The 26,997-nt window shown below is 40.6% G+C and overlaps 1 protein-coding gene across 10 annotated transcripts in view; it reads right to left on the reverse strand.

Moving 5' to 3' along the window:
* Positions 1-26,997, reverse strand: part of CPED1 (cadherin like and PC-esterase domain containing 1) — a 282,194-nt gene that overhangs the window by 245,826 nt on the left and 9,371 nt on the right. For 7 of the 10 annotated variants that reach the window (XM_021078989.1, XM_005673220.3, XM_003134738.4 and 4 more), the window contains one exon: positions 11,480-11,666. The exons of 2 other annotated variants lie outside the window; for them this stretch is intronic. In XM_021078989.1, the coding sequence (XP_020934648.1) occupies positions 11,480-11,588 (109 nt within the window). In that variant the 5' untranslated portion in view covers positions 11,589-11,666. Of the gene's footprint in view, positions 1-11,479; positions 11,667-23,098; positions 23,199-26,997 lie in introns of those variants that run through there. One more of the 10 variants, XM_013985644.2, reaches the window with a different exon arrangement.

The following is a 26,997-nucleotide window of genomic DNA, read 5'->3' on the forward strand; positions in this document are numbered from 1 at the left end:
GAGGTGTTATGAACTGTTCACTATTTACACACATGGAGGCCCCAGGACACACACATTAAAACATCTCTCAGGTGCCTGGAAAGACTATGTTTTCTTAAAGTTCTGCCTACAGGAGATAGATAAGGATTTAATATTATTTAGAGGTTATATCCTCAGACGAATTTTTTGAGATATAACTGACATCTAGCATTGTTTTAGTTTCAGGTACACAGCATAATGATTCTCTCTCTTTCCCTAAATATATATACATGTATGTGTCTGTGTGTGTCTCATGTTATTATTTCACAACTTATATATATAAGTATATAAATATAATTATATACATATGTAAGTTGTGAAATGATAACCACAATAAATCTAATTAACATCCATCACCACACAGTTTTACATATATATGTAAAAAATACATATATATGTAGTGAGAACTTTTACAATCTACTGTTTTAGCAACTTTCAAACATACAAAACAGACAGTATTATTAACTTTAGTCACCATTCTATATATTACACCTCCAACACTTATTTATAACTGCAAGTTGGTATTTTTTGACAACCACCCCCAGCCTCTGGCAACGACTAATCTGTTCCCCAGATGAGATTTACGGAATCTGTAGAGTAGAAAGTTTTCCTAAAGCGTATGGGGGGGGGAGGGGCTGATGACTAAGGATAAAAGTCTTCAAGAATGCTCATATTTGGAGGAAGAACCTAAAGAAGGAACGAAGGAGGGGCCAGAAAGGTGGGAGAAGCAGAAAAGGGAACTATTAAGAAAGTTAAGAAAGAACAGGGTTTGTAAGGAAATCCCGGACGCTGGAGCACCCACCCAGTGCCAGGACAGCTATTTATTCCACTGGTCCATACATTTCACCAAGTTTGGGAAATACTGCTAGAGGAAGATCAAGGAAACTGAGAAATTATCTCAGTGAATTTACTTTTTTTTTCATTTTTAAAGTTTTACTGGTCTAGTTGATTTACAGTGTTGCGATAATTTCTGCTGTAAACAGTTACACATGTACAAACATTCATTCTCTTTCAGATTATTTTCCCACACAAATTATCACAGACTATTGAGTAGGGGTCTCTGAATTTACAGGAAAGCTTAATTTACATTCTATTCATGCTCAAACCTACTCTTGTACCAAACATAATGCAATCATAAATACAGTGACTGGATTTTGTAACAAAAAAGAAGTTTCTTGGTAAATTCTGAAAGGACAATTTCAGGAGGTGGATGGGTGGGGTGAACCCTGATTACTGAGAGTTAATTACAGAGAGATTAAAAGAAAAAAAAAAAAAACACTTTTCCTTTTGTTTCCCAAACTGTGGTTTGGATATCCACAAAGAGACACTGTTAAGAGGAAGCAACTTCAGCTAAAAATAAGATAAAAACCATAGAGGATATCCAGAGGAAATAGTAATTCACTGAGGAAAGTCAAGTCTAAAAAGGAAGTGATTCTGGAGGTTTTAATACTATTTGTAACACTGGAGACTGGAAAGTAAAAGTGGTACAAAAATTAAGACCCGAAAACATGGTTAGGAGCTCCCAAACTCCTCCCAAATGGAAGGACAAGGCCTATTATTTCAAGCAGCTAAATCTGACAATACACTAGCATAGTAAACACACGATGTCTGGGCATCTCCAAACTCCCTTAAATTCATCCACACACTCTGTCACTTGAAAAGTCCCATATGAAGGACTTTGTTTTCTTTCCTGGAGTCTTTCTTCGTCTAAATAAAATACAAATACTTGTTTTTACAAATTAAATCTATCCTTCAAAGCACAGTTTAGTCTGCGGTAAAAAAAAAAAAGCAAAATTTTTCCTTTTTAACAAAACAAAAACCCAGTTTTCAATTCTAAAGACATATTAAAAAAATGACCTGTAATAAAGTACTTATAAAAACTTATAAAGATTTCAATGCTGCATCTTTTAAAAAAACAGAAACAGAGGAAAGTATACTTAAAGAAACAACACAGAGACAGTACCTTCAAAGCTGCATTAAATATTTCCCAACTAGAGAGGATTCAAACACCCAATCTGGTTTCTATGAAACTTCGAAAGATCAAACCATTAGAAAGAAGCTGGGCCTGAAAGAGAAATGCTAGGGATTTCAGTAAACATCTGGTTACCATTTTCAATTGAAAAAACTAACCCACTTAAGGAAGTCGTTTAGTTTCTTTGGAGTAAAAATGAGACAGTGGCTTTTTGTTCCCCTTGCACAGTGGAGGGTAAAGGAAACATCAGAATGAGGAGGTCACTCAAAACTCAACTTTTATAAATAAGAAAGTTTTTTTCAAAGACTCATGTAAATTGAACTCAGGTCCCTGTAGTATAAACAACTCCATTGAGTTAAGGTTAAATAAACATTCCTTGAGCTCTCGTGTGCCAATTAAAGAACGAATTCGCTTGGTCGTAAATACATCAGCAATTCTATAAGCAGTGAGGAAAATAACAATAAACCCGAACACACAATTACCATGTGTCATAATACAATAAAATAGAATGGTGCAGCCCTGTAGGTTTCTTTGATTCAATTTCTTTTCTTTCCTAGTTTGATTAACTAAAGGCACAGAAGCACTTCTGATACCGTCCCAAACCTATTACTGGCGTAATAAAAAACGTATGTCAAGTGTGTTCGAGGCAAAATACCGACAAGGCAAAACACACTGTGCCTTTTCAATGTGACCTTTACCCTTCTGTCTTCCTGCTAAACAGTCATAGTGCATATTAAACTCAGGAAAGCAGCAGGGGTGCTGGAGTAGGGCCTAAGGGGAAAAGGGACGAGAGGTTCCTTGGGCTCTCAAATCTTAAATTATCAGTAAAGGCATCTGCTATAAACGTGCTCTGGGAACCAAAAGGGACCACCTCCAATTCTGCCTCCAGATCCACGTTTCTCTATCTCTCTGCTTCCCATTTCTCTCTTCCACCCAGAAGGCAGACTCAAGAAAGGGGAATCCTAGAATGATAAAGCTTTAAAATCTACATCATTCTGCATGCATAAACGTCAGAGTGCATCACAGAGCTGCAGATCTCAGGAGGCTTCCGTATTGATTTTACTTATTCTCCTGAGTCACAAAGCAACCCTCAGCAGCATTCCTGATGCGCTCCCATTCCAACAATATTCACTCCATTCCTTTGAGATAGGCTGACCCATTGCTGGATAATAGATTCAACGTTCATCCTTTGCTTTGGCCCTAGCTATGCCTTCTAGGGTTACTCCAAACACATCCTGTACTCAAGCATCCCATAAAACAGTAGGAATTCAAAAACACTGGCCCAACTACTTGCAGGGCCTCCCAGAAATGGATCCCGTGTTGCTGTCTAGCCTGAAAACTTCCATATGTCGCGGGTGTGGCCCTAAAAAGACAACAACAACAACAAAATCCTGGGTCATATGATCCGTATTTCCAAATCAAGAGATTGCAAGAGCATAAAAGTGAATAGTTCACGCTAAGAAAAGAACTAGAGAGCATAAGGTAGAGAACACAAACAGAAACGAAATGACATGGTAGGGTTTTTGACCTTTAATGCGAGATCTTCAAGGTCATGAGCAGCACAAGCTATAGGCTTACTTTTCCATGTCCTTTACTGAAGAGCAATTTGAAGTGAGACTGTGGGTTGCATTATTTTACGGAATATTAAACTTTCAGTCAATCAAGCATCATCTCTAAGCAGATAACCCACAGTTCTACATCTCTAGCCCTGACCTCCAGTCTCTCCTAAATACATCCACAGGAAAAGCTCAAGGCATCTGACACTGAGTAGGTTTAAAACAAAACTCATCCACCTGCCCCAGAAAACCAAAGGGCTGAGGAACACCATTAAATGTGGTGGGAGGGGTCTTGAGATCCAGAGAAGGAACAAACTCTGAGAAATGGACACAAGCATTAAAACCCTCAACAGGCTAGAATTGGGTTGTGATGTATAAAGCATTAGCCATATCCCATACTGTATTTGCAGTTGTATTATTTTTGTCATCAGAGCAGATTTGAGCGTATTGGTTTTCCTAAAAAGTTACATAAATATGAAAGGCTGATGAATTAAGGTGGGTTTTTTTGTTTTGTTTTGTTTTTGTCTTTTTGTCATTTCTAGGGCTGCTCTTGTGGCATATGGAGGTTCCCAGGCTAGGGGTCGAATTGGAGCTGTAGCTGCCGGCCTACGCCAGAGCCACAGCAACGCAGGATCTGAGCCGTGTCTGCAACCTACACCACAGCTCACGGCAATGTTGGATCCTTAACCCACTGAGCAAGGCCAGGGATCGAACCCGCAACCTCATGGTTCCTAGTCGGATTTGTTAACCACTGAGCCACGACGGGAACTCCGAATTAAGTTTTTTAATATTTTAAAATTAGTTGTGCCATGAATTAAGGTTGTGCCATGAACTAATGTGAAAATGTGAGGGAGTTCACTATGTAAAGGGCTTCACTCCTGCTGTACTATTTTATCCTCACTTATCCACGTATTTGATGACTATTTGATGCCCTAGGCAGAGGGCATGGTTTTAAGCGAGGAGCAGAGCAGACATGGTTCCTGACCTCAAAGAACTTACAGATTTTTTTTGGAAAGCAAGTTGCTTTTTTCCTAATGGAATGACCCAGGAGAAGGTGTGTTGGAATTTCAGGTGGGTTTACAACCCAAAGCTTTCGAGGAAAACGTGTTAAATTGGAAGGGAGACTTGAAAACACCTATCAAGGGCATTTAATGCAAAATATCCAGTAGTAGCACCCTTCTGCCCCTTACACAACCCATTTTAAATGTCCCTCTCCGCCAAGGAACCTTCACCATCTCCTTTCTGTGGCCAGGTCCTGACAGCAGAAGCAATATGACCCCCCATTTTTGGAGTGCTACCACATGCCATCCCCAGAACTATTGTAAAACAATCCATTTCAGAAAAGAAAACTAGGGCTTTGAGAGGCTAACTTGCCCAGGGTAGTACAACCATTAAAAGGTAACACTAGGGAGTCCAACCTCGGCTCAGTCTTGCTGTGCTGCTTCTTCATTTTAATTACCACAGTCTACTGTGTCCCCATGAAAGCAATTATTGTGGTTAACCTCTTCTTATTTAATTGAAACCTCAACTTCCTCACAGCTCCTTTTTGAATACAAATAAACTAAAAACAAAAAATTCTGAAATACGTTTTCCATTATAAAAGTTAAGACAGGTCTGCAGTAGATGGTTCTTTTCCATACAAAGTCCAGAAACAGCTCTCGGCAAATAGCCATTATAAATAAACCTTCAAAATTAAACTAAACTTCACATGAAACATGGATGTGTGGGACATTTTCAAGAATGTTGGTGTATGTAACTAAAAATATGGGAGGATAGAAACCTATTAAATGATAAACAGGGTAGAAAGTAGGCTTTTTTCTTTTTTCATCTATTTTTCACAGCATTAGGTAGTGATCTGTATCTCTCGCTCTACTGAATATATCCTCTAATAGTGCATCCCAAGAAGACAGCTGGATAATTTATAGTGCCCTTACTGGTGTGTGTGGGGGGAGCTGTAGCAATATTACTTGAAATGTCATCTCCATAACACCATGTCCCAAATGTAATATCAATACAAATATTGATAAATATTATTTTCACAGTATTAACCCTAGCCCTTCCTATAAATGCTTCCACCATACCTATGCTGTGCTGTTACACTCTTAGTTCCCGTGAACCAAGACATCCACTTGGTTTGCAATACAAAGGTTGCCCTGGCTCTTGACCCATTACATACCTTAGAGTTGTCGAGTTGCTAATCCATCTGAACAAGTTGCTGTAAATGTACTACCTGGGCCTGTCGGAGATTAGGGGAATAAACTAGTGTTGCCTCCTTCCTGAAAACAAAACGTTTTTTATGATTTTTATTTTTTCCATTATAGTTGGTTTACAGTGCTTTGTCAATTTCTACTGTACAGCAAAGTGACTCAGTCATACATATATATATATTTTTCTCACATTATCCTCCATCATGACTGGATACAGAGAGCAAAACATTGATTCTTTCCCTTGTCACTCTGGGTATGTGGCAGCTCAAGCCAAATTGAAGCCAAAATTATGGTAGCTAAGAGGAATATCCAGTTTGAGCCCTAATTTCATATTTCCATTTTAGTAATCTTATTATTATATGGTTTCATAAACCACCGCATCCTTTTTGAATGAGGTTTGATGTACGTTAAAAAGAAAACTAGCCTGTCTCAGTCATAGAGTTTGACCATCGGCTTGCTATGAGATCAAATGACATACAATTAGTCTAGATCCATGGGTCAGCAAATGTTTTCTACAAAGGGCCCAATAATAAATATTTTAGGCCTTAAGAGTTGTATGGTCTCTGTTGCAACTACCTAACTCTGCTTTAATAGAACAGAAACAGCCAAAGACAGTACAAAAACAAATGTGCGATGGCACTCCAAGAAATGTTTACAGAAACAGGTGAGGGGCCAGATTTAGCTAGTGTGCCATAATCGGCCAACCCCTGGCCAAAAAATCTATATGGTCTTTCACTTTTTCTATTTCTTCAACAAACATCCCATGGAAAACCCCAAGTTATAAGAACAAGAGCAATTTGAAATCCTAAGCATGACTCCAATTCTGTTTTGATAGCAGCATGTGTTTTTCACATGGACTCTATAATATACTGAATTTAAAAGTGCAGGATGTACTCAGAAGAGGACGGCAAAGTGCTAAATATTCATTACCCTTAGCGGGTACCAAGTAATTCTGATCCAATGGGAACGTCTATCAACTCAGAGTCACCTGGATCACACTCTACTTGGGGATCTTACTATGGGACTAGGTTAAGAACTCTTGGAAAACACTGACTCTCTTTTAGGCCATTATACTACTCCATGTACTAAAACCCTGATTTACTAAATATTATCTCAATATCGGGAAAGGGAATAATTGGTTGCTTCTTTTTTCTTTTCCTTTAGAAAATTACACATTCTCACAAACATAATGACCTAAGACATATTTTTCCAAAGCAGGGGACTGAAGGACCATATATGTGTGTGTTTAACATTCTGCTAAGTTTTGGGGTTTTTTTTTCATCTTTTTAGGCCCACACCTGCAGCGTGTGGAGGTTCCCAGGCTAGGGGTCCAATCGGAGCTATAGCTGCCAGCCTACACCACAGCCACAGCAACGCCAGATCCGATTCGGGTCTATGACCTACACTGCAGCTCACGGCAACACCAGATCCTTAACCCACTGAGCGAGGCCAGGGATAGAACCCGCAACCTCATGGTTCCTAGTCGGATTCGTTTCTGCTGCGCCATGATGGGAACTCTCTAACATTCTGCTAAGTTTTGTAGGTACAACTCTGTAAAGACAATTGTCCTTTTACTGTCCTCAAAATCAGCTTAAAGCTAACTATACCAATAAATCTTAAGTAGTTCAACGGCATCATAGCAAGAAGACTTTTGTGTCATTTGATACCTAAAATTAATTGTAAAGATTGTTATTCTTTGAACCGAAAATACATTTCTTAGGACAATGCTCTCCAAACTGGGCTACACCTCAGAGTTACCTATGTCTGTTTTTAACATTGAAATTTCTAGGCCCCACTCCCAGACTATTGAATGACAAAAATACTGGCTGGGCTTTACTGTGTTTTCTCCCAGAACTCTGATGGGTGTGGGCAAAGTGATTAAATTCTCACCACATATGCTTGTGGTGTAATATCATCACTGCCTTTAACAGATAAGAGAACAGGTCTCAGAGAACTCAACTTAAGGTCAAATATCCACAGCCCTATCGTCTTTCTGGATAGAGCCACGAATTTCCATTATAATCACTGGATGAAATTAACCAGGGAAATAACATAATGCCCATATTCTATTTTACAACCCAAGACTGCTTACTTTCCTACCAGTAAATATTTACTAAATAAGTAGTCAGAAAATTAAATATAATATAAACCCCAAATATTACCCAGCAAGAAAAGATTATACCTAATTGTAGACTGGTGCCTGCCTGAACTAACACCCTTCTATTTTTTTTCTAATTTTTATCCATTTCTGGCCTCAAAAGGTTAAAAAAAAAAATGTTCCCCCAAGCCAGAAAAAGGCCACCTGTGCTTCAAAGAGAGGTCAACAGACGTGATGGGAGTCAAGTCAAAAAAGGAGAGGAAAGCAGGTGGAATGAATGGATAGAACAGGGAAAATGCATTTTATATTTATTTTCCTGTGACCGAGAATGTATTTTATCATGGGGTCAAATCTGTACCTGGGTACTTAATAACATTTGCAGGAGCGCCTTTTTTTTTTTTTTTTTTTTTTTTTTCTTTTTGGTCTTTTTGCCATTTCTTGGGCCGCTCCTGCGGCATATGGGATGTTCCCAGGCTAGGGGGCTAATCGGAGTTGTAGCCACCGGCCTACACCATAGCCATGGCAACATGGGATCCGAGCTGCGTCTGTGACCTACACCACAGCTCACAGCAACGCTGGATCATTAACCCACTGAGCAAGAGCAGGGATCGAACCCGAAACCTCATGGTTCCTAGTCGGATTCGTTAACCACTGCGCCACGACGGCAACTCCCCTATTTTGTTTTAATGTAATATCTTCAAATTTCAGGTTAGCAAACAGCAAAAAGTGCAGTGGTGAAAAGAAAGGTGGGGTAGGTTTCTAGATCATTCCGAATAGCTTCCACTTTCCCCAACCCACTCAATATGGGGAGAGGAAGTTGAAATGCACCAAAGAACACCATACTTTCTGCTACTGTACATGTAGGAAAAGCAAGACGAGACCACGTGGAACTAAAGCAAAAGAAATGCTGTAAGAATCAAATCCCAGGAAAATATTTTTGAGAGTAAGTGATTCAGTTCAAACCTACTTTGTAGATTAAATGTGTGGCCATGGGAAATAAACTGCAATGAAAAGGTGGCTTTTTTTCCTGAAGGTTAGATAATCGGGGACGTGTTAGATTATGCTCACAGAACTTCTTTATCTCCAGGTATTCGACACTCTCACAGTGAAAACTACAAAATCGAATGACAAACCAAAATCAATTTCCCATACTTGTGATATTGCTACCCTTTCTGGAGGCCTATCCAGGAATAATATCTTATTACACATAATAAAAAAGTAGCCATTGGATGATTTTTGGGTTTGTTTGGTTGGTTGGTTTTTGGTCTTTTTTTAGGGCCACACCCGTGACTTATGGAGGTTCCCAGGCTAGGGGTCAAATGGGAGCTGTAGCTGCCGGCCTACACCACTGCTCAGAACAACGCCGGATCCTTAACCCACTGAGTGAGTCCAGGGATAGAACTGCATCCTCATGGATACTAGTTGGGTCGTTAACTGCTGAGCCACGATGGGAATTCCTGCCAGTGGATGTTTTAAAAACTGAGAGAAATGTGGGAAGAAAGAGTCAAATCAGTATTTACACTGACAAACTCTGGTGACACCATCTAGTTATCTTGTGCTACTGGGCCCAGCACATCCTTTGGCTGCCAGATTCTATTGCCTTCAGGCTGTCTTTGCACTTTCTTGATATGTGGGCGCTGCAAAGTCATCTTCCTTTTTCTTATAAAACTGACCCAAGGATGTCCAGGCAGAGAAGAGACATGTTCTTTGTTTCTCAACTGGAAAACTGAAAACTGAAGTTAAAATGCACAGATTGTCATGTTGTGTACACACACAGTCAGCAGCAGCAGCATCCAGGGCACAAAGGCACATAGGAGTTTCACACAATGGTGGTGGGTTAACCGCCAATGCGCTGCAGGACTCCAGGAGCACAGCTCACAAGGCTTGAAGGTGCTGGTGACACAGTCAATCACCTGGTTCAGTGATGGGCTAAAATATTTTATGGCATGAGAGGCAGACTAAACGTTTTATATCTTTCCTTAACACGGTCAGCTATTCTTATAAATGGTTCTCTGAAAATACCGTAACTTTAGATTGGTCCTTCCTAATAGAACCAACCCCAGTGAGGTTTGTTAACTTTGTTTCCAGTTGCTTTGATGCCAGAGCATTCGACTTCCCTTTGGTTTTTCTTATTCGCTTCCAGGAACCCAATATTCTTGATTTCCATACTACAACTAGGGAAAGGGGGTAGGGGCAGCAAATGGCATTCTCAAAGACCTGTCCTAATGGCCTGGATTCTGCACATTTTTAAGACCTTTCTTCTCATCAAAGTGGATCTCTGGGGGCTCTCTTTCCTGGGAGCTTTGCTAGCTAAGTAGCTTGTAACAGCACTGCCAACTTGGTAAAGGGTGAACGTGGTGAAGGGTGATCATGGCTAAATGTTCCCCCAGCCTCCATCACTGACCAGCGTAACAACACTTTAAAGAGCGAAGGGGAACTTATCTGAAGAACAAGGGCCATGATGATGGCAAGATGGTTGAAAATGAAGTGACAAATGAAAATTACGTTGCTGCGATCCAACTTAATGACAATAAAATAACACTATGATTTAGAAAAAAAAAAAAAGAAAAGAAAAGAAAGAAAGAAAATTATTGTGGCACCAGGATTTGACTATTTTTCCCAAAGGAAACCACCATGGAAACCTGGAAATCGGCAGTTGATTCAAATGGCTGTTTCCTCCCTTCCCTTTTAATAGACTGATACACTGTGTGTTATCATAAAGAGAACAATCGGATTGGCTCATGTGAAATGAATGCTGCATATCTCACCCAGTAGTTCTAATTGCAATAGATGAGTGCAGGGTAAGGGGCCAAAAGAGGGGGTGAGCAACACACGGGTTAAGAGGACAAGCACAGAAGTGACAGCAAAGCCTGCCCTTCCATCACCCCAGGCTTAAGATACGAGGTGAGTCACTTCACCTCTCCAAGCCTCAGTGTCCTCATCTGTAACTAGGGGAGAGATGAGTATTTCTTAATCTCAGGCTACACAGGGCGCTTCGGTGAGGATTCAATGAGGCCACGAATATAGAATATAATATGTCACGTGGCTGGTTGCTCAGGACATGTAAGCTGTCATTGTTATTGCCCTCTTGGACCCTCGTCATCTACTCAACTTCCTTTTCAAATCACTTGTTTAAAAAACGTGTCTCTTGGTTTTCACTTCAAATGACAGAAATAAAAGTACTTGACTATTAATGGCCTGTGAGATAAATATCCACACTTCTTCCACATTTAGAGCCAATCTGTGAATCACATTTAAGCTGGCTCTTTGAAACAATTTCCAGCACATTCTACTTGCAGTCAGATGAAGTGGCAATTTTCTTAAAATATGGAGCAGTTTGGTGCTGGGCAGAACATGTATTTGGGCTCATAAACATAAACATTTTTTATGCAGTGTTTCAAGATGAACTATGCAACTCCAAAAGGCTACAAAAATGTAAACAAAGTAATTTCAGGAATAAAGAAATGCAGCTAAAGGAAAATGGAGAGGAAGTTTTCTATGATGCAAGAAGGTTGATCAGGGGTGAAAATTTCTTATGATTTTTTTCTTTAAGGCAAATAGTAGCACATTCCAGAAAGTACTTAACACTAGAGGGCAAGCAACAGTGGTTATTACATCTGACTCTAACCTTTTTCTAGCAGCCTCAGCCCAAGGTCAGCACCGAGCAGCCTTTCTTCAACGACGACAACTGTATAGTGAAGCTGAGTGAGAATGTGCTGGTGGAGCTTCAGTTCCATTTTGCTGGAAGAAGGAGAATGGTAGAGAATGGCCCTTCTGCCATGGCTGCCAAAGTGGGTCTCAACTGACTCCTCGATCTACAAAGACAAAGAAGGCATAAAATTTTAAGAGGGGGAAAAAAGGGAGCACATTTCCCTGGAAGGAGATCATGAATGCAAATCAGGAGCCATTCAGACAGTTGCCTTTTAAGTTTTTCTCTAGAAATGAAAGACAGAGTCTCTGAAAGGCTGACAAGGACAAAGGCAACCTCATCTTCTCAAACTGAAGGTGAACTGTATTTTTTTCCCTATTACAGAAAGATGAAAACTTCAGGCTATTAAAATATAGAGTTCCTGGAGGAATACAGTTGCATAGAAATACAGAACTCAACTCTAGCTGAAAATAGAAATTAATAGCAATGCTTTTCATCTGCAGTGTGCTTTTCTTGAGTAGGTCTAGCAGCATTACCTTTTAACAGTTCTTTTAGGGTAAAAATGGTTTCCTCCAAGGGACTCAGGGAGGATGGGTTCTGTGTGGGGAGACGCATGCAGGGAGTAGCGCTGAGAAGCAATCCCAGAGCTGGCTGGAGATATACAAGGCTTTTGCTTCTCTCCATGAGGATGCAGCAAAATCTGAACGTGAGGCAGGACGGAACTTCCTGAGAAGAGGAGGCTATCACTGAGGTATCATAACCATAGGTTCTTCCTTCAATAGTTTATTGCTCCCCCAAAATAAATATTCTTCTTTCTCACAATGATGTTTGAAATGCCATTATCACCAAGGAAGTTTTGAACTGGCAAGTAGAAAACGGCTGACTCTAAATTCATTATATGGTTTAATGGCAGATACTGTGTGTTTTCGCAAAAACTTGGAATTTAGCCTTGAAGCAGTAGACATTTTTTTGACTACTGGAAGAAGTAATGAGATGGGATGGGGGCTAGGGCAAAAAAAATGTGAGAGGGCTAAAAACAAAAACAAAAACAAAAACAGGCAAGGCCAAAGAAGAGGAGACCAAGGGGATGGAGAAGGAAAATGAGGAGGAAAAGGTAGAAAATGAAATTGGGACTCCACATTGCTTTTAGCGGCAACTCTAAATGCTCTAAATCAAATGTCCTTTTCATGGATCTAAACACATTTTGTACCATGTCTTTTCACTCCTTAAATTCCTTCATTATTTCCCATTCCTGATAGAATTAATTTCACATCTTTATTGAGGAATGCAGGCCATTTGAACTTAGACCCCATCCTTCTTCTCTGGTAATGTCACCCTCTTAATCATTTCCAGTCCTGATCCCACCCTGCTCTTTCAGATTCGGCTGTGCCTTCCACCAACAGTCCCTGCCTCTCTTTATATACTTCCACTTAGCAAACTCCAAATCAAACAGAGCCCCTTTGGAAAATTTTCATTGAAATACATCCTTCCATTAGCACGTATGAAACGGTGTCTCTCTGTGATGTGAGGGTCTTTGCAGGCAGCCTGGATGGTCCCTGTGTCTCTGGTACACATCATATAGACTTAGTAAATGAAGATACCTAGTAAACTGATGAGGTGCAATGCTCTACCAAGATCTTTGAAGATATATATGGAAAGAAAGAAGAAACAGATTTAGCTTGTCGTGGCAATTCTAAATGCTCTAAATCAAATCTGAAACCTCCATGCTGTCTTAAGATTCCAACTCTTTGAGAGCAGGAAGGCTATCCTATTTTTTTTTTTTTTGCATACAAATGACTGCTATCTGAAAATTAATAGACCAAGCACAGTGCAATGCAGAAGGACACAAACTCTGCAGGCAGGCTGTTGGGTTTGAATACCCTAGTTCTGGCAGCACTAACTGCCATGAGGATTAAGGAATTAATAATTGTAAAATGCTTAGAACTGTGCCTGGCATATAGATGGTATGATATGTGTGTTTTTAAAATAATAATAGTCGGAGTTCCCATCATGGTGCAGCGGAAGCAAATGCGACTAGGAACCATGAGGTTTTGGGTTCGATCCCTGGCCTCACACAGTGGGTTAAGGATGCAGCGTTGCTATGAGCTGTGGTGTAGGTCGCAGAGTCGGCTTGGATCCAGCGTTGCTGTAGCTGTGGCGTAGGGCAAGCAGCTACAGCTCTGATTCGACGTCTAGCCTGGGAATCTCCATATGAAGTGGGTGCAGCCCTAAAAAGCAAATAATAATAATAATAATAATAATATGTCAAAAAGAGCAGAGCTGGGAACATTGTTTCTGTGTCTGAGCTCTGCCAGGGACACGCTAACATGGGTGCTTAATACCTGTGTGATGAACGCAGTAGAAAGAAAGAGAATAGCTAGTCACACCTTCTGTGCATGGTACGTTGGGAAAACATGATCAGGTATTTTCCCTTGTTAAAGGATATTGCATTTTATTGATTATGAAACTATTTTTTTGGCTTCTAACTCAATGAATTTTATTACATTTAGTTGTGCAAGGATCATCACGACCCAATTTCACAGCATTTCCATCCTAAACCCCCAGCCCTTCCCTCTCCCCCAACCATTCTCCTTTGGAAACCATAAGTTTTTCAAAGTCTGTGAGTTATTATCTGTTCTGCAAAGAAGTTCATTGTATCCTTTTGATGATGAAACTATTTAGACTCAAGAATTTAACTGCTAACTGGGACATAATTCCTTAGCAAATGTTGCAATTGTAATGATGAACTTTTAAGAAGGAATATTTGAAAGCCAATACAGATTGAGCCTTTGGACTCAGGAGTTAGAGAGAATGGTAGCCCAAAGGAGGCCAAAATAAACAAACATGCTTTGAGGTGAAAGGGGAAGACAGATGCTTCCAAATATATCAGTGTCACTCAAGCAAAATGCCTAGTGTCCAGAATTCCCTTCTCACATTATTTTCTTTCGTAATCACAGGATGCTGCTCTCCATTTCAGCTGGCTCCATACAGCAGGGATTTCACATGGGGAGAGTGTATTTTCAAACTTTAAGTTTTATTTTGAACGATACCACCTCTCCACCCCCAACACCACCACCAACTAGGATCGGTTAAAATAAGAGCAACCAGCATATCTTATAAGGAGCATATTCTAAATAAGCTATGAATGGCTGGCCATATTTGATAGCCACCGTTATAACACCCTGACATTTTAACTCACGTCTCAGACTACAGAGAATAAATAGGAAATGAGCTTGTCCGTCAAATGACGTTGTATTATCCTGTAATATAAACTGCCCCTGTCCTTGTAATATTTATAACACACTGTATCAGCAGAATGGCCCATTACCAAGGGGTGAGAACGGTTCCAGCCGTCCCAACAACAGGTGCACACACTGCGTATGTGAAATACAGTTATGCCAACCGCACCAGCAAATGCGGGATGATCAAGTGCCTGTAGCAACACTTTTGGAGAGGAGAGCTCTTGATTACTCCTACCATTTGGAGATATACAGACATATATAGAGATATAGATATCTATCTATCTATATCTATATCTATCTATCTATCTATCTATCTATCTATCTATATCTATATATATATATTGCGCTCACAGCATATAAAAATTCCCAGCCAGAGATCAAACCCATGCCACAGCAGCAACCTGGGCCACTGCAGTGACAACACTGGATCCTTAACCTGCTGTGCCACAAAGGAACTCCCTGAAGATACATTTTTAGCAGAAGTACACATTTAACCTGGCCATAACTACAACAACTGAGCTTGAGACTTGCAGTTCAGCAGAGGAGAACTTCGAAAGGAGTGAGCATTACTGGCCACTGTCCCTCTGATCCTCCAAGTCACCTCCCCCTCTCCTTTCTTCTTGAGAGATCTGCAAAAGAGTCCCTCAGAAATCACTTTGCTAGACCACACGCAAGTTGTTTTATCACCGAGCACTTATTTTTATTGGAAGGGCTTCAAAATCTGAAACCTCTATGCTGCCTTCGAATATATTAGTTGGAAGGTCAGATGCAGCAAGACACAGTAGGAACAGAGGAGGGCGGGGAATCCAAAATCTGGATTTGGATTCTGGCTCTGCCACTTGAGTGCTTCATCCCCAGGGGAGAGTTACGTAATTGCCCCACACCAGCACTTTCTCAAAGGTGTAGTCGGAGTAACAAATCCTACTCCGAGAGATTGCAGAGGGAATGAAATGAGTTTTCTTTATGTGAGTGTCCATCATTGACCAGTACATGATGTTAAATATATAAAAATGAAGCTGAATAGAAATCAATATCATATTTTGACTCTAATTTTAAATTAAGGATTCTTTATGTTTTTCAATTAACATAGTTTGGTCTCTGTCATAAAAAGTGTTTCTACAGTAAACTATATGCTTCTATACACCCTGATATATAATTTTTCTTTGAGGGCTTATCACCTGTTAAGGCAAAAATATGGTTTATTTTTATGTTTGTTGAAGGTAAATGAAAGCATATGTCTTGTCTGTTCTGTTCACTTTTGTCTTCCCAACTTAAGAACAGTACTTGGAGTTCCTGTTGTGGCTCAGCAGAAATGCATCTGACTAGTATCCATGAAGAAGCAGGTTCGATCCCTGGCCTCGCTCAGTGGGTTAAGGATCCAGCGTTGTCGTGAGCTGTGGTGTAGGTCACAGACATTGCTCAGATCTAGCGTTGCTGAGCCTGTGGTGTAGGCCAGCGGCTACAGCTCTGATTGGACCCCTGTGGACTGGAACCTCCACAAGCTGTGGGTGCGGCCCTAAAAAGCAAAAAGAGTACTTGACACAGAATGGGTATATACTAAATAATTCTTGGAATGCATGAATACAACATCTTTTTTGTTCTCAATATGTAAAAGTCTTTTTTATAAATACCACCATGGAGGATTGGGAGAGAAAGTGGTGAAAATGTGCATTAAGAAATTTATTTCAGTAGAATTTTGAATAGTGGCAAGAATGACAAAAATAGAGTCAAATATTTGAGCAAAGTAATGAATTTACAGTAAAAAATTAATAAAGAGCTATATTATAAAGGCAATATATTTCTCAGCTACTATTAAAAAGTCTTCACCAAGACTTACCACAAAAGCAAGAAATATAGCTCTTGAAAATATAGTAGAGATGAAAAATAAAACTTGGGTTTTTTTTCATATGACAAAAAGATTTTTTTCTGGATTTATTAAAGGAGCTATGTATTTATGACATTTTTTGATGCTCAAATACAAATCATATAGTAGACCTCGGATGTGTGTCATATATAACTAAAAGTCAAATTACCATGCTGTCCAGACTTTTGGCATTTTAGAAATATTGTAGAGTCTATCATAGTGAATAACGTTTTAATTTTTCCACTATAAGAATAAAGATTTTTTCCCACAGGTGAAATATACACCTAGAGAATTCAAGAAACAAAATGGATGGAGTTTTCCAGGATGATGCATACCCTATACATTTTATATTTAAACATTATTTAAAATTGCAGGACAGTTTAGAAACTGCAGGTTCCCTGGATATGCAGGCAAAGCCTTGGAGAATGTTCCCTACCTGAGTGAACCTTTAGGGACCCTCGGCCTTCACCTACAGTTACTCCAAACTAGATAAAAACTGATCTTAAATGTTTATATAGAATAGTTTAAATGACAATGATGAAAATAATGAATAAAGGAGTTCCCGGCATGGCTCAGTGGTAATGAACCCGACCAGCATGGATGAGGATGTAGGTTCCATCCCTGGCCTTGCTTAGTGGGTTAAGGATCTGGCATTGCCCTGGCTGTGGTGTAGGCTGGCAGCTGCATCTCTGATGATTGACCCCTACTCCAGGAACTTCCATATGCTATGGGTGTGGCCCTAAAAAGCAAAAACAAAAAAAAAGGAAAAGAAAACAAGAAATAGAAACAAAAAAAGAAAACAACAAATCTCCTTAGTCCACTGGGAACATCTGAAATACTCACTGAGAATTAAGAGATACAATATTTTTGCTCATCAGAAACAACTTCCCAGGAGTTCCCTTATGGTGCAAGGGGTTAATGATCCAGCACTGTCACTGCAGCAGCTTGGGTTGCTGCTGTGGCTTGGGCACTACCCCTGGTCCTGGAACTTCCACATGCCACAAGCACAGCCAAAAAAAATAAAATAAAATAAAAAAATAAAACTTTTTTAATTAAAAAAAGAAAAAGAAAAAGAAAAGCCTTTCCACCCCATCTATTCCCATCTATAAAATATGCAGCATATAACCTGATGGGAAGCCCTGAGAATGCCTAAGTCATCTCTGTTTATTGCTGTTCTCCTCTTTCACAACTCAGAACCACATTGTATGGAAGAGGGGTCTAGAGCTTGTGTAACTGGAGGAAAGAAAAGAGGTGTCACTGGAGGACAGCAATTTGCAAGGCAGGAAAAAAAAAAAAAAGAGAGAGAGACAGAGAAAAGGCTGCTTTCTCAAACTCCTCAAACCCCAGCCAATGCTCAGTCAAGCTGGGCGTAATTTCAACTGTGCGCTGCCCTTTCCTTCCCCAGGCTAACCTCACACAGAGCAGGAATCTTGGAGAAAGGGAGGAATTAAAAACAAACAAGAACAAAAACAGGGATTTCTCCCCTGGTCCCAATCTGATGTCTCCCACTGCGTGTCTTGCTTTCCCATGCCTCCAAGGGGCCAGCTGCCTGTTACCCCCACAGAAGGGCTTGTCCATTTCCACCAACATGGAGGAACTTATAGTCCCTCTCTGCTTCTTCCAAATGTCTCTGCTTCTCTTTTCTAGCTGTTTGAAAGTCATATTAAGCATCTTTTCCAGCCTGTTCTGAAGCCTCTTCCTCCTCCAAGGAATTCAAGACTCCTTTCCTTGAGTGCCACCCACGATGCACAGCTGTGGGCCATCAGTTTACTATTTGCTGTAACTTTACAGACATAACAAAACCCAGACGAGATTACAAAAACGCTGGACTTCCTGGGAGATGGTGGTCTTGATAGCTTCCTTCCAGATAGCCTTCAGAATAAGATAAAGCTTTAGATGAGATCAGAAGAGAAGGCAGACTGCTTTTTCTTGAGGCACAACTGATTTTACTTCTATTTTGGACCAAATCAAAACCATTCTGAAGGTCCCTCTTTTGTCTCTTCTCCTTCCTTCTGCTTTCCCCCTTTTCAACATTTCTTCCTCCTTTTCCGTCTTAATCACTTAATCACATAGAGCTTTAGAGGAGGAAGAAGTTATCTGCTTTCCATCCTCAAGCCCTGGTCGCATTTTCTGGTCTTAGCTTAAGAGTTCCCCAGCCCTTTGAGACTTACCACAGTGTCAGCAGTAGCTAAAGGACATCCGTAATGAAAAAAATATAAAATCGACAATCTCCAATTATGAAATACTGAGCAGAGCACAAGGAGAGACCTTGTTCTTTGGGAAAATGTTCAAATAATGGCAAGTCTCTGTCCCCTGATGCCAAAACAAGGAGTTAATTCAGCCCTTCGCTCTTAAAATAGGGAGTCCATACAAAGGCAACAAACGTAACAGAAAGGAAAGAACACTGGGGTGTTACAAGGATACCAATACCTAAGCATCATACCTAGTTTCATGGATGCCAGAGACTCAGCATCTAAGACAAGGGCTTTGCCAGCAACACCCCCAAGGCCCTCTGAATCCTGGGTCTGCTCTTCTTCCTTCCCCCCAGCTCACCGCCCCCATTCATTAACTGCTGATACCACTTAAGCGCCACCAAGTATTCTTCCCTTTCCTCATCTACAAATGACCATCCATCTTCCATCCTACTTTTCTTGATGTTGTAAGGATCAAAGGAGACTCTAACAGTGAAATAAAAGCTTTAGAAAAGGTATAGCCCCTCATAAATGTAAGGAGTATTTAACTATCTCTTAAAAAGTGATCACAGGAAAGAACCTCTTGACAATTTTAAATGTTTTAAACTGCTAAAAGATGAACTGAGGTTCAGCTAAAAATGTAAGAGATTATTGGAGCAAAAACGCATTACCATGCGCCAGCGCCAAACCTGAAATGATTAAGAACAATCCGGCATGGGAGCTGGGGAAACATTTACACAGAGAAAGTCCCAACGCAGAGAAAAAAAATTATGGACAGGCTTTAGCCTAAAGCCTAGTTGGCTGTTTGTGACTAGTTGTCCTTGGTGTTTTGATTTTGTAATCTTGAGCCATTTACGGGCTCAGATTTTGGTTTGCCTACATAGGCCCACACAACCTCAGAGGCACCTCAGTTTAAAGGCCTCCTTGTTTATTTAACCAAAGAAACACCTCAAAAATTTCCACCATGTGATTTCATAAGGGTTCTGTCACAAGTAGAATGCAAAAGGGCAGTGTTTCTACATTAGGGGCATTAAAACATTTAAACATAATCAGTGGATCACCATTGCTACTCTTCTTCTCTGACAAACATCCAGTGTCCAAACAAATGTATCATTATGAAAAAAATATGGCCCTGATACCATTTAGGCAATGGACACACTGTTTAGATGCAGGTGCTAGATAAAAATGAGGCGGTATGTTCTTTGCACAACTAAATATGATTTAATTTTACACCTTGTTATAGGGTCTTATAAATAAATTCACAATCAGGATATAAAAAGTTCCTTATCACCTTACATTCCCTCTTTGAGGCTTGGAAAATATGATTGCAATTGTCTGGTCCTTGGCCCTTCCATGGTACTCACCTACGAACATCCTGAACGCCTTATTTTCATTTTCCACGTCAGTCCTATTCTCTTCTCTCCACTCTTCGTACTACAGGCTTGCTGCACATCCTCACTGCCCACCCTGTCCATTTGATGACCTCGACTCTCCTCTTAGCCCGGCAGGGCTCTCTTCATTTCACCTCTGCATACGTAAAGCCCCCAGGCCTCTGCATCAGGCCATCATAAAAAAATTGGGGGTGGGAGTTCCCATTGTAGCTCAGCAGAAAAAAGAATCTGACTAGCATCCATGAAGACACAGGTTCGATCCCTGGCCTTGCTCTGTGGGTTAAGGATCTGGCTTTGCCACGAGCTGTGGTGTAGGTCACAGATGCAGCTCAGATCCTGTGTTGCCGTGGCTGTGGTGTAAGCCAGCAGCTGCAGCTTCAATTCGACCCTTAGCCTCCATATGCTGCAGGGTGTGGCCCTAAAAAGACCAAAAAAAAAGGGGGGGGGTGGCCAGCCAAGAATCTCTTTCAGCACCATAGTAAGCATACCCTACCCTGTATGGGGAGGCCAGCCTCAATTAAACACCTACCAGAGAATTCAGACTCTGAGATGGGGAGTAAGATTCCCCATCCACTGCCGATCCAGTCACCACATTCATACTCTCAGGGGAGGTTCCTGAACCCAACTCAAGTGTCTAACATTGTCACTCCATGCAGATGGCATCCTTGGCTCCTTTCTCTCCCCCCAGTACTTACATCCAGAAATCCAGGGTCCCCATGAACTGCACTGATGATTATAGATGGAAACCCCACATATTCCATGCACCTGGCCCTGCATCTCCAGGGCAACAAAAGTCACCTCCAGTTCCTGGTCAAATTAAATGCTACAGAATGGAGGTGCACATTTCACCAACCCAGAGGAAGCCCACCTCATTCTACCCTTGTGGGGGCCAAAGCATTAAAAAGAAGGGAGGAATGAGTATGAAATAGCCAGGCACCAAATTCTGCATAAAGGAAACATCCTATCTTAAAGCAAATGTATAGACCAAGTCTCCTTAAGTGCACATTTATGTCTCAGCGCACATTCTGTTTCCGTGCTTATTCTGAGCATCCTTGTAGCTGTTCAGTCTTTATGGCCCCCTCATCTTGTCCCATCAGCTCACTGGCCAGCACAAATATACAACTTGGGGACCAACCTGGGTAACATCTTTCCTAGCCTGACTGAACCCTGAGAGCCCTCTTCCCCAAACTTTCCCTCTAGAAGCCTCCATCCAGTCAACCCTGATCCTCCAACACTGCCAGATGCTACACTATCACACCAACACACCCTTACACAACCTCACGTATTCCGTCCAAAATCTTAGAGCTCTCCACATTACACATGCATTCTAGAATGTTTATTTGAAGGCCAACTTTTTGCTTAAAAAAATAAAAAACTGGCAGGAAATGACAATATCCAGTAATACCACAACATAAGCCCTCTCTCCAGAGGAAGGAATAAGACATCATCTAATACTGTTATCAAATTTTCAATTCCCTAAACTCTATAATCCTTTCTGTAAGGGATGGATTGAATTGCAGAATAGCATTTGGCTTTTCTTTTTCTTTCTTTCTTTCTTTCTTTTTTTTTCTTTTTTTTTCTGTGACTGGCTAGAAAAGTAAGTTTCCTTCTGAGAAGCCCAGTTTATTCTTAAAGGGCCCCGCAGATGGTCATGGGTCAGGCTTGAAGAAGAAAGCATCTCTTCTAACAGGCAGATTGCTTTGGTTTTCTCAGGAAAGCAGGAGGTAAGGACATCTTATAAATAGCGAAAGACCTGGATGAACCCAAGGGAGACCAGCCTTTAAGAATCCAATTGAAAGTACAAAAGGAAAATTTAAGGACTGCTGGACACCACAGGAAGTCCTATACTGGACACACAGCATGAATTGTACGAGTTTCCATTCATCCATTCATTGAACGTGTGCTGTGCCAGGCATTGTGTGAACTCGATTTCTGCCCTGATCCAACTGCCAGTAATTTATTCCAAGGTTTTGTGTAAATGCTAGACTTCACAGGGAGCAGTTGCATTATTTTAAGTAGTCGGGTACTTGGTCAGGGTTTTGCTGAGAATTGTGCTTAAGATGATGTGCACATCATCAGATGATGAAACGTGCTCCCATTTATATCACAGGAAAGGGCATCCTTTTAAAGTGTCATGATTCTATATTAAAAGCAGGAGACAATGCTAGCTTCTTGAAATTTATGTTCCTGACAGAATATATTTTCACAAATATATTTTATCTGCTCTACCAGCACACAAGTGTGTTTCAGGCAGACGCAGTATTACTTTAACTACTGTTTCTTTAAAAGAAAAATCATCAGTTTATCTCCTTTTCTTTTATATCTACCCCCCACAAAAAAGAAAATTAACGCTGCCCCAAATCTATCTGCTCCTAAAATAGCTTCTGTAGCATTAAAATACACAGATAAATAGGTTTAGCTTGTGTGTAGGAAGCGTCAGATGTGTTATCAATGTTTTCAGTTTACTCAGGGAAGAAAAAAAAAGGTAGTTAATAATAAAGGGAAGAGTGAGGAAAAACCCATTTGAAATCACTTCTGCCCTCTAGGTGTGTCCAGCTGGGAAGGTTTACTGTTCAATATGAAAGTCGACTTTCTGGCTGACACTTTGCTAAGGTCAGGCAGTTCTTGCACTGCTACAGAAAAGTTAATTTCCTGTTCCATTTTTCCTGAAGCATCTGTGCACTTTGGCTAAATTAATGCTAGATTTTCCACTAGGGAAGAACTAGACTTAGGGCTGAAACTATTGGAATGCTATTACACTACCTATTGCTTGTTAAAGAAACAGTGAAACTCAATTGTAACAGTGCAGTTTTGGGCTCTTAGTGGCATTTTGAAACATATCCATAACTTGACATTTGTACAGCACATTTGTAAAGCTATTTAATGAAAAAAGTATTTCTGGTACTCACAGTCACGTTGCATTTATGCATTCTTCTCCCTCAAGAGGCGCCAAGAGCAACGAGAATATCTTCCTGACATTACTCTTTGGGATGTGTTACATTAATTGAAAAAGGAGGCCATGAGACTGAGGTGGCTCCAATGCCTAGGGGGTGGTTTATATAAGCCAATCAAAGTGGAGATTTTGAAACTGACACTTAAGCACGACCAATCCCAAGCATCAAAGGAGGCTCCAGCCATAGCCAATCAGTAATTTCCTTGCTCACTTCTGCCTTTTCTCCAAGACAGTCTTTCCCTGCCTCTTGTCCAGGGAGCGCTTTCGGTTTGGCGCCAACGCCAATAGAGTTTCAAACCCCTAAAAGTTTCAACATGCCTCAGTTTGGGAGTCCCTGTGGGGCTCAGTGGAAATGAATCCAACTAGTGTCCATGAGAACAGGGTTCCATCCCTGGCCTCACTCGCTCAGTGGGTTAAGGATCCGGCATTGACCTGAGCTGTGGTGTAGGTCGCAGGCGCGGCTCAGATCCCGCGCTTTGCTGTGGCTGTGGTGTAGGCTGGCAGCTGTAGCTCTGATTGGACCCCTAGCCTGGGAACTTACATATGCCGCGGGTGCGGCCCTAAAAAGACAAAAAAAAAAAAAAAAAAAAAAAGAAGAAGCAGCCTCAATTTCTCTTTTAACAAATGTGATCAGGTTTATTCCCCTGCATTTTATAATCTCAATGTTTCCCAAAGCACTTTGAGCTACTGTGCCCAATTCAATTCTCTGTAACAGGTATTTGCACCCGCACGCCACAGTCTAGGGTAATGAAACCCCAAATAGTCACTAGCCCATGGCCACTGAACTTCTCAGCAGTGGTTCTGGATCCTCATAGACGCATGTCTTCTTTCATCTGGAAACACTGAGTGGGGCACAGCAGGATCTGCCTCAGATACATGTACCTTTAACAGGTGGTTCAGGGGGTTTCCAGAAGCCTGTACCACCAGCCCAATACCGTCCACTGTTTCTTCTGTCAAAATAATAAATACCAGGACCGTGGAGCAATATTACTTTTTTTTTTTGTCTGAGCCTGCAGCATGTGCAAGTTCCCTGGCCAGGGATGGAACTCATGTCATAGCAGTGATCTGAGACAATGTAGTGACAACGCTGGAGGCTCAACCCACTGTGCCACAATATTAGGGAAGGGAACTCCTCAATATTACTATTTAATAAATTCTCCTTTCTCCCTACCATCATCAAGCTTTTCCCCTTGCCTGATTCTCCCATCTTGAATGAGTATCCTTCCTCGGATAAGAAATCGGTTATCCAAAGGACTGAAATATCAAAACTTTGTAAATAATTGGCACTTTATCAATCAGGGAAGACGTGCTGCATGCCCACTACGTGCAGGCAAACACTTTCTTCCAAGTTGGAGGAGAAGAAAGCATTGTGAATAGCCCTGGAAAACCAATGAAATGTGCCTGCATTTGACTGCACTGAGAATGTCAAAGAGAAAAGTGACCCAAGACTGCCAGCACAGGACACTCCACTTTAAACACTTGCCTAAGCAAAATATAACAAAGAAAGCATATAGGCTGAGAATCAAAAATAGCTACTATATGTGCATTATTGAACTAAATATAAGCCTTTTAAAGTACTTATTTTTGAAGTCAGAGCTTAAACTCCGCTTCTTAGGGGGAAGAAGGGCACCAGACTTTATTGTCCGCTAACTCTGGTCAGCCACCATGCTTGGTGTTTTCAAAGACATATTCAGTTTTCACAAGTAGGGCTTAGGTGGCTTCATTTTTCCAATGACAAAATTGAGAGTTTACAAGTGTAGGTAACATGTATCTATGTCCTAGAGCTAGTAAATGACACAGCTGGAATTCGAACCACTGTGCAGAGAAGCCCAAGGGTGTTCCACAACATTCTGATGCTCCATGAGACTGCTTATTCAATAGACTTAACCGGTTTGAAGTTAGAAGTCTCAATGGGGATAGTCAGGTCTATTCTGCCCAGCAATCAATGTACAGGGTCAAGGACCCTCCCCTGCAATGTGCAGGGTAAAGAAGTCTGCTTGTAGGCAGACTGGTTGGGGGTTCTATTCAGAGTCCCCAAGTAATGGTTAGAGAAACCACATGTAGTTAGGTTTCAGAAAAAGTGCATAAGGCCAATTCTGAACTTTCAAATCCATGTGCTCTGCTTAATAATTATTTTGGTTCATCTATAAGTACCCAAAGTCTCTATTAGTGAATTTAACTGGAAGTTGAATCAATTTTTTTCACTAAGATCCTTATATATTCACGGATTATATAACCTTATATAACCAAGACTTAATGCATCTTTTATGGTGATTTTCCTCTTTTAAGCCTGGCATGATAGCCAAAATGCTTGATTTTGCATTTTGAATAAGCCTCTGTAAAGTACATAGGTTGACCAAAGGACTTCAATCTTGCAGATTCCCAAAGTTGTTATAGTTTCTGTTAGAGAACACAAATCCTGTTTTAGAATATGAGCTCATCCTTTTCATGAGAATAGCTTTCTAGAAAAAAACATCCAAAGGAAACCAAAAGGAAAAATGAACCCAAAACATTCTCTTCACCCCAAAGGCCACAGACTCAAAGTTGATAATAGGAAACGCTTTTTATAATGTCAGTGTATCTAGTGGTTTCCATTTCAGAGGGTTTATCTTTGTAAGACTTTCCAATTCTCTGGCACATTAGAACAAGAAATAGAATTGCTTACAGGGAGAAAGAGGCAGAGGGTATGGCCACTACTGTGAAAAAAAAAAAAAAAAAAGCAAGAGAGAATGACACCAATAAACTGATTAATTTCTGGATTAAAAAAAATTTAACACAACTTGCTTAAATATGAGCTTCATCAAGACTTCATTAAAGTTTGTCTAGGGCAAGCAAATATGAATTTGTTTAAAATTCTCTCAGTATGAACAATTTTTTACCCATTGCATACTTCATTATAAAAGTTTAACATGATTCTAACCAAGTATCAAAGAAATCCACAAGCACTCAATGTCTATCATCAGCCCAACCAATTCTATAAAAGTCTCATACCTGTTAATATGCTGACAGTATCTGCTACACAAAGACCTCTGTCTTTAGATGCCATCGGCATGATCTTAAAATATTTACCTCCAAACCTGGTTAAAATATAAAAGCATGTAAAAGGAAAAGCTTGGAGTTCCCATTGTGGCTCAGAGGAAACAAATATGACTAGTATCCATGAGGGCACAGGTTCGATCCCTAGCCTCACTCAGTGGGTTAAGGATCTGGCATTGCTGTGAACTGTGGTGTATGTAGGTTGCAGACTTGGCTCTGATCTGGCATTGCTGTGGCAGCTACAGCTCCGATTCGACCACAACCTGGGAACCCACATATGCTGCGTGTGGTGAGGCCCTAAAAAGATTTTTAAAAAAAGGAAAAGAAAGGAAAAGCTCAATTTTTGGCAGCATCACTCTGTTAAAACACAGAAATTTCTTATGACAAAGAGTGGACAGATGATGGTGACAAAGCAGCCAGGAGAGATGGGAAGTAATTAGCAAGGCACACAGGTTGGGAGAGGATTTTTTTTTTTTTTAATATGGTAGATATTTGAGGATGTTTATAGGAGCAGAATCACAAAGAGACAAATGAGCTGAAGAGAACAGGAAAGATGGATGATAACTGATGGAGCAAATTCAATGGAGCCAAATGGCAAGTCATAAGCACTAGACAAGAAGTGCAAGAAGTGGTACCGGGAGGACTTCAAGGGATACCCGGGGGAAGAAAGAGACAGGGGGAGTTCCTCTCATCTCCTGGTCTCTGCTTTATTTCCTCTCTCTCTCTCTCTCTTTTTTTCTTGTCATACCCATGGCATATGGATGTTTCTGGGCCAGGGATCAAACTGGTGCCACCACAGAAGCAAGGACCAATCATCCA

The sequence above is a fragment of the Sus scrofa genome, chromosome 18 (assembly GCF_000003025.6).
Source record: "Sus scrofa isolate TJ Tabasco breed Duroc chromosome 18, Sscrofa11.1, whole genome shotgun sequence".
In the NCBI taxonomy this organism is placed as follows: Eukaryota; Metazoa; Chordata; class Mammalia; order Artiodactyla; family Suidae; genus Sus; species Sus scrofa.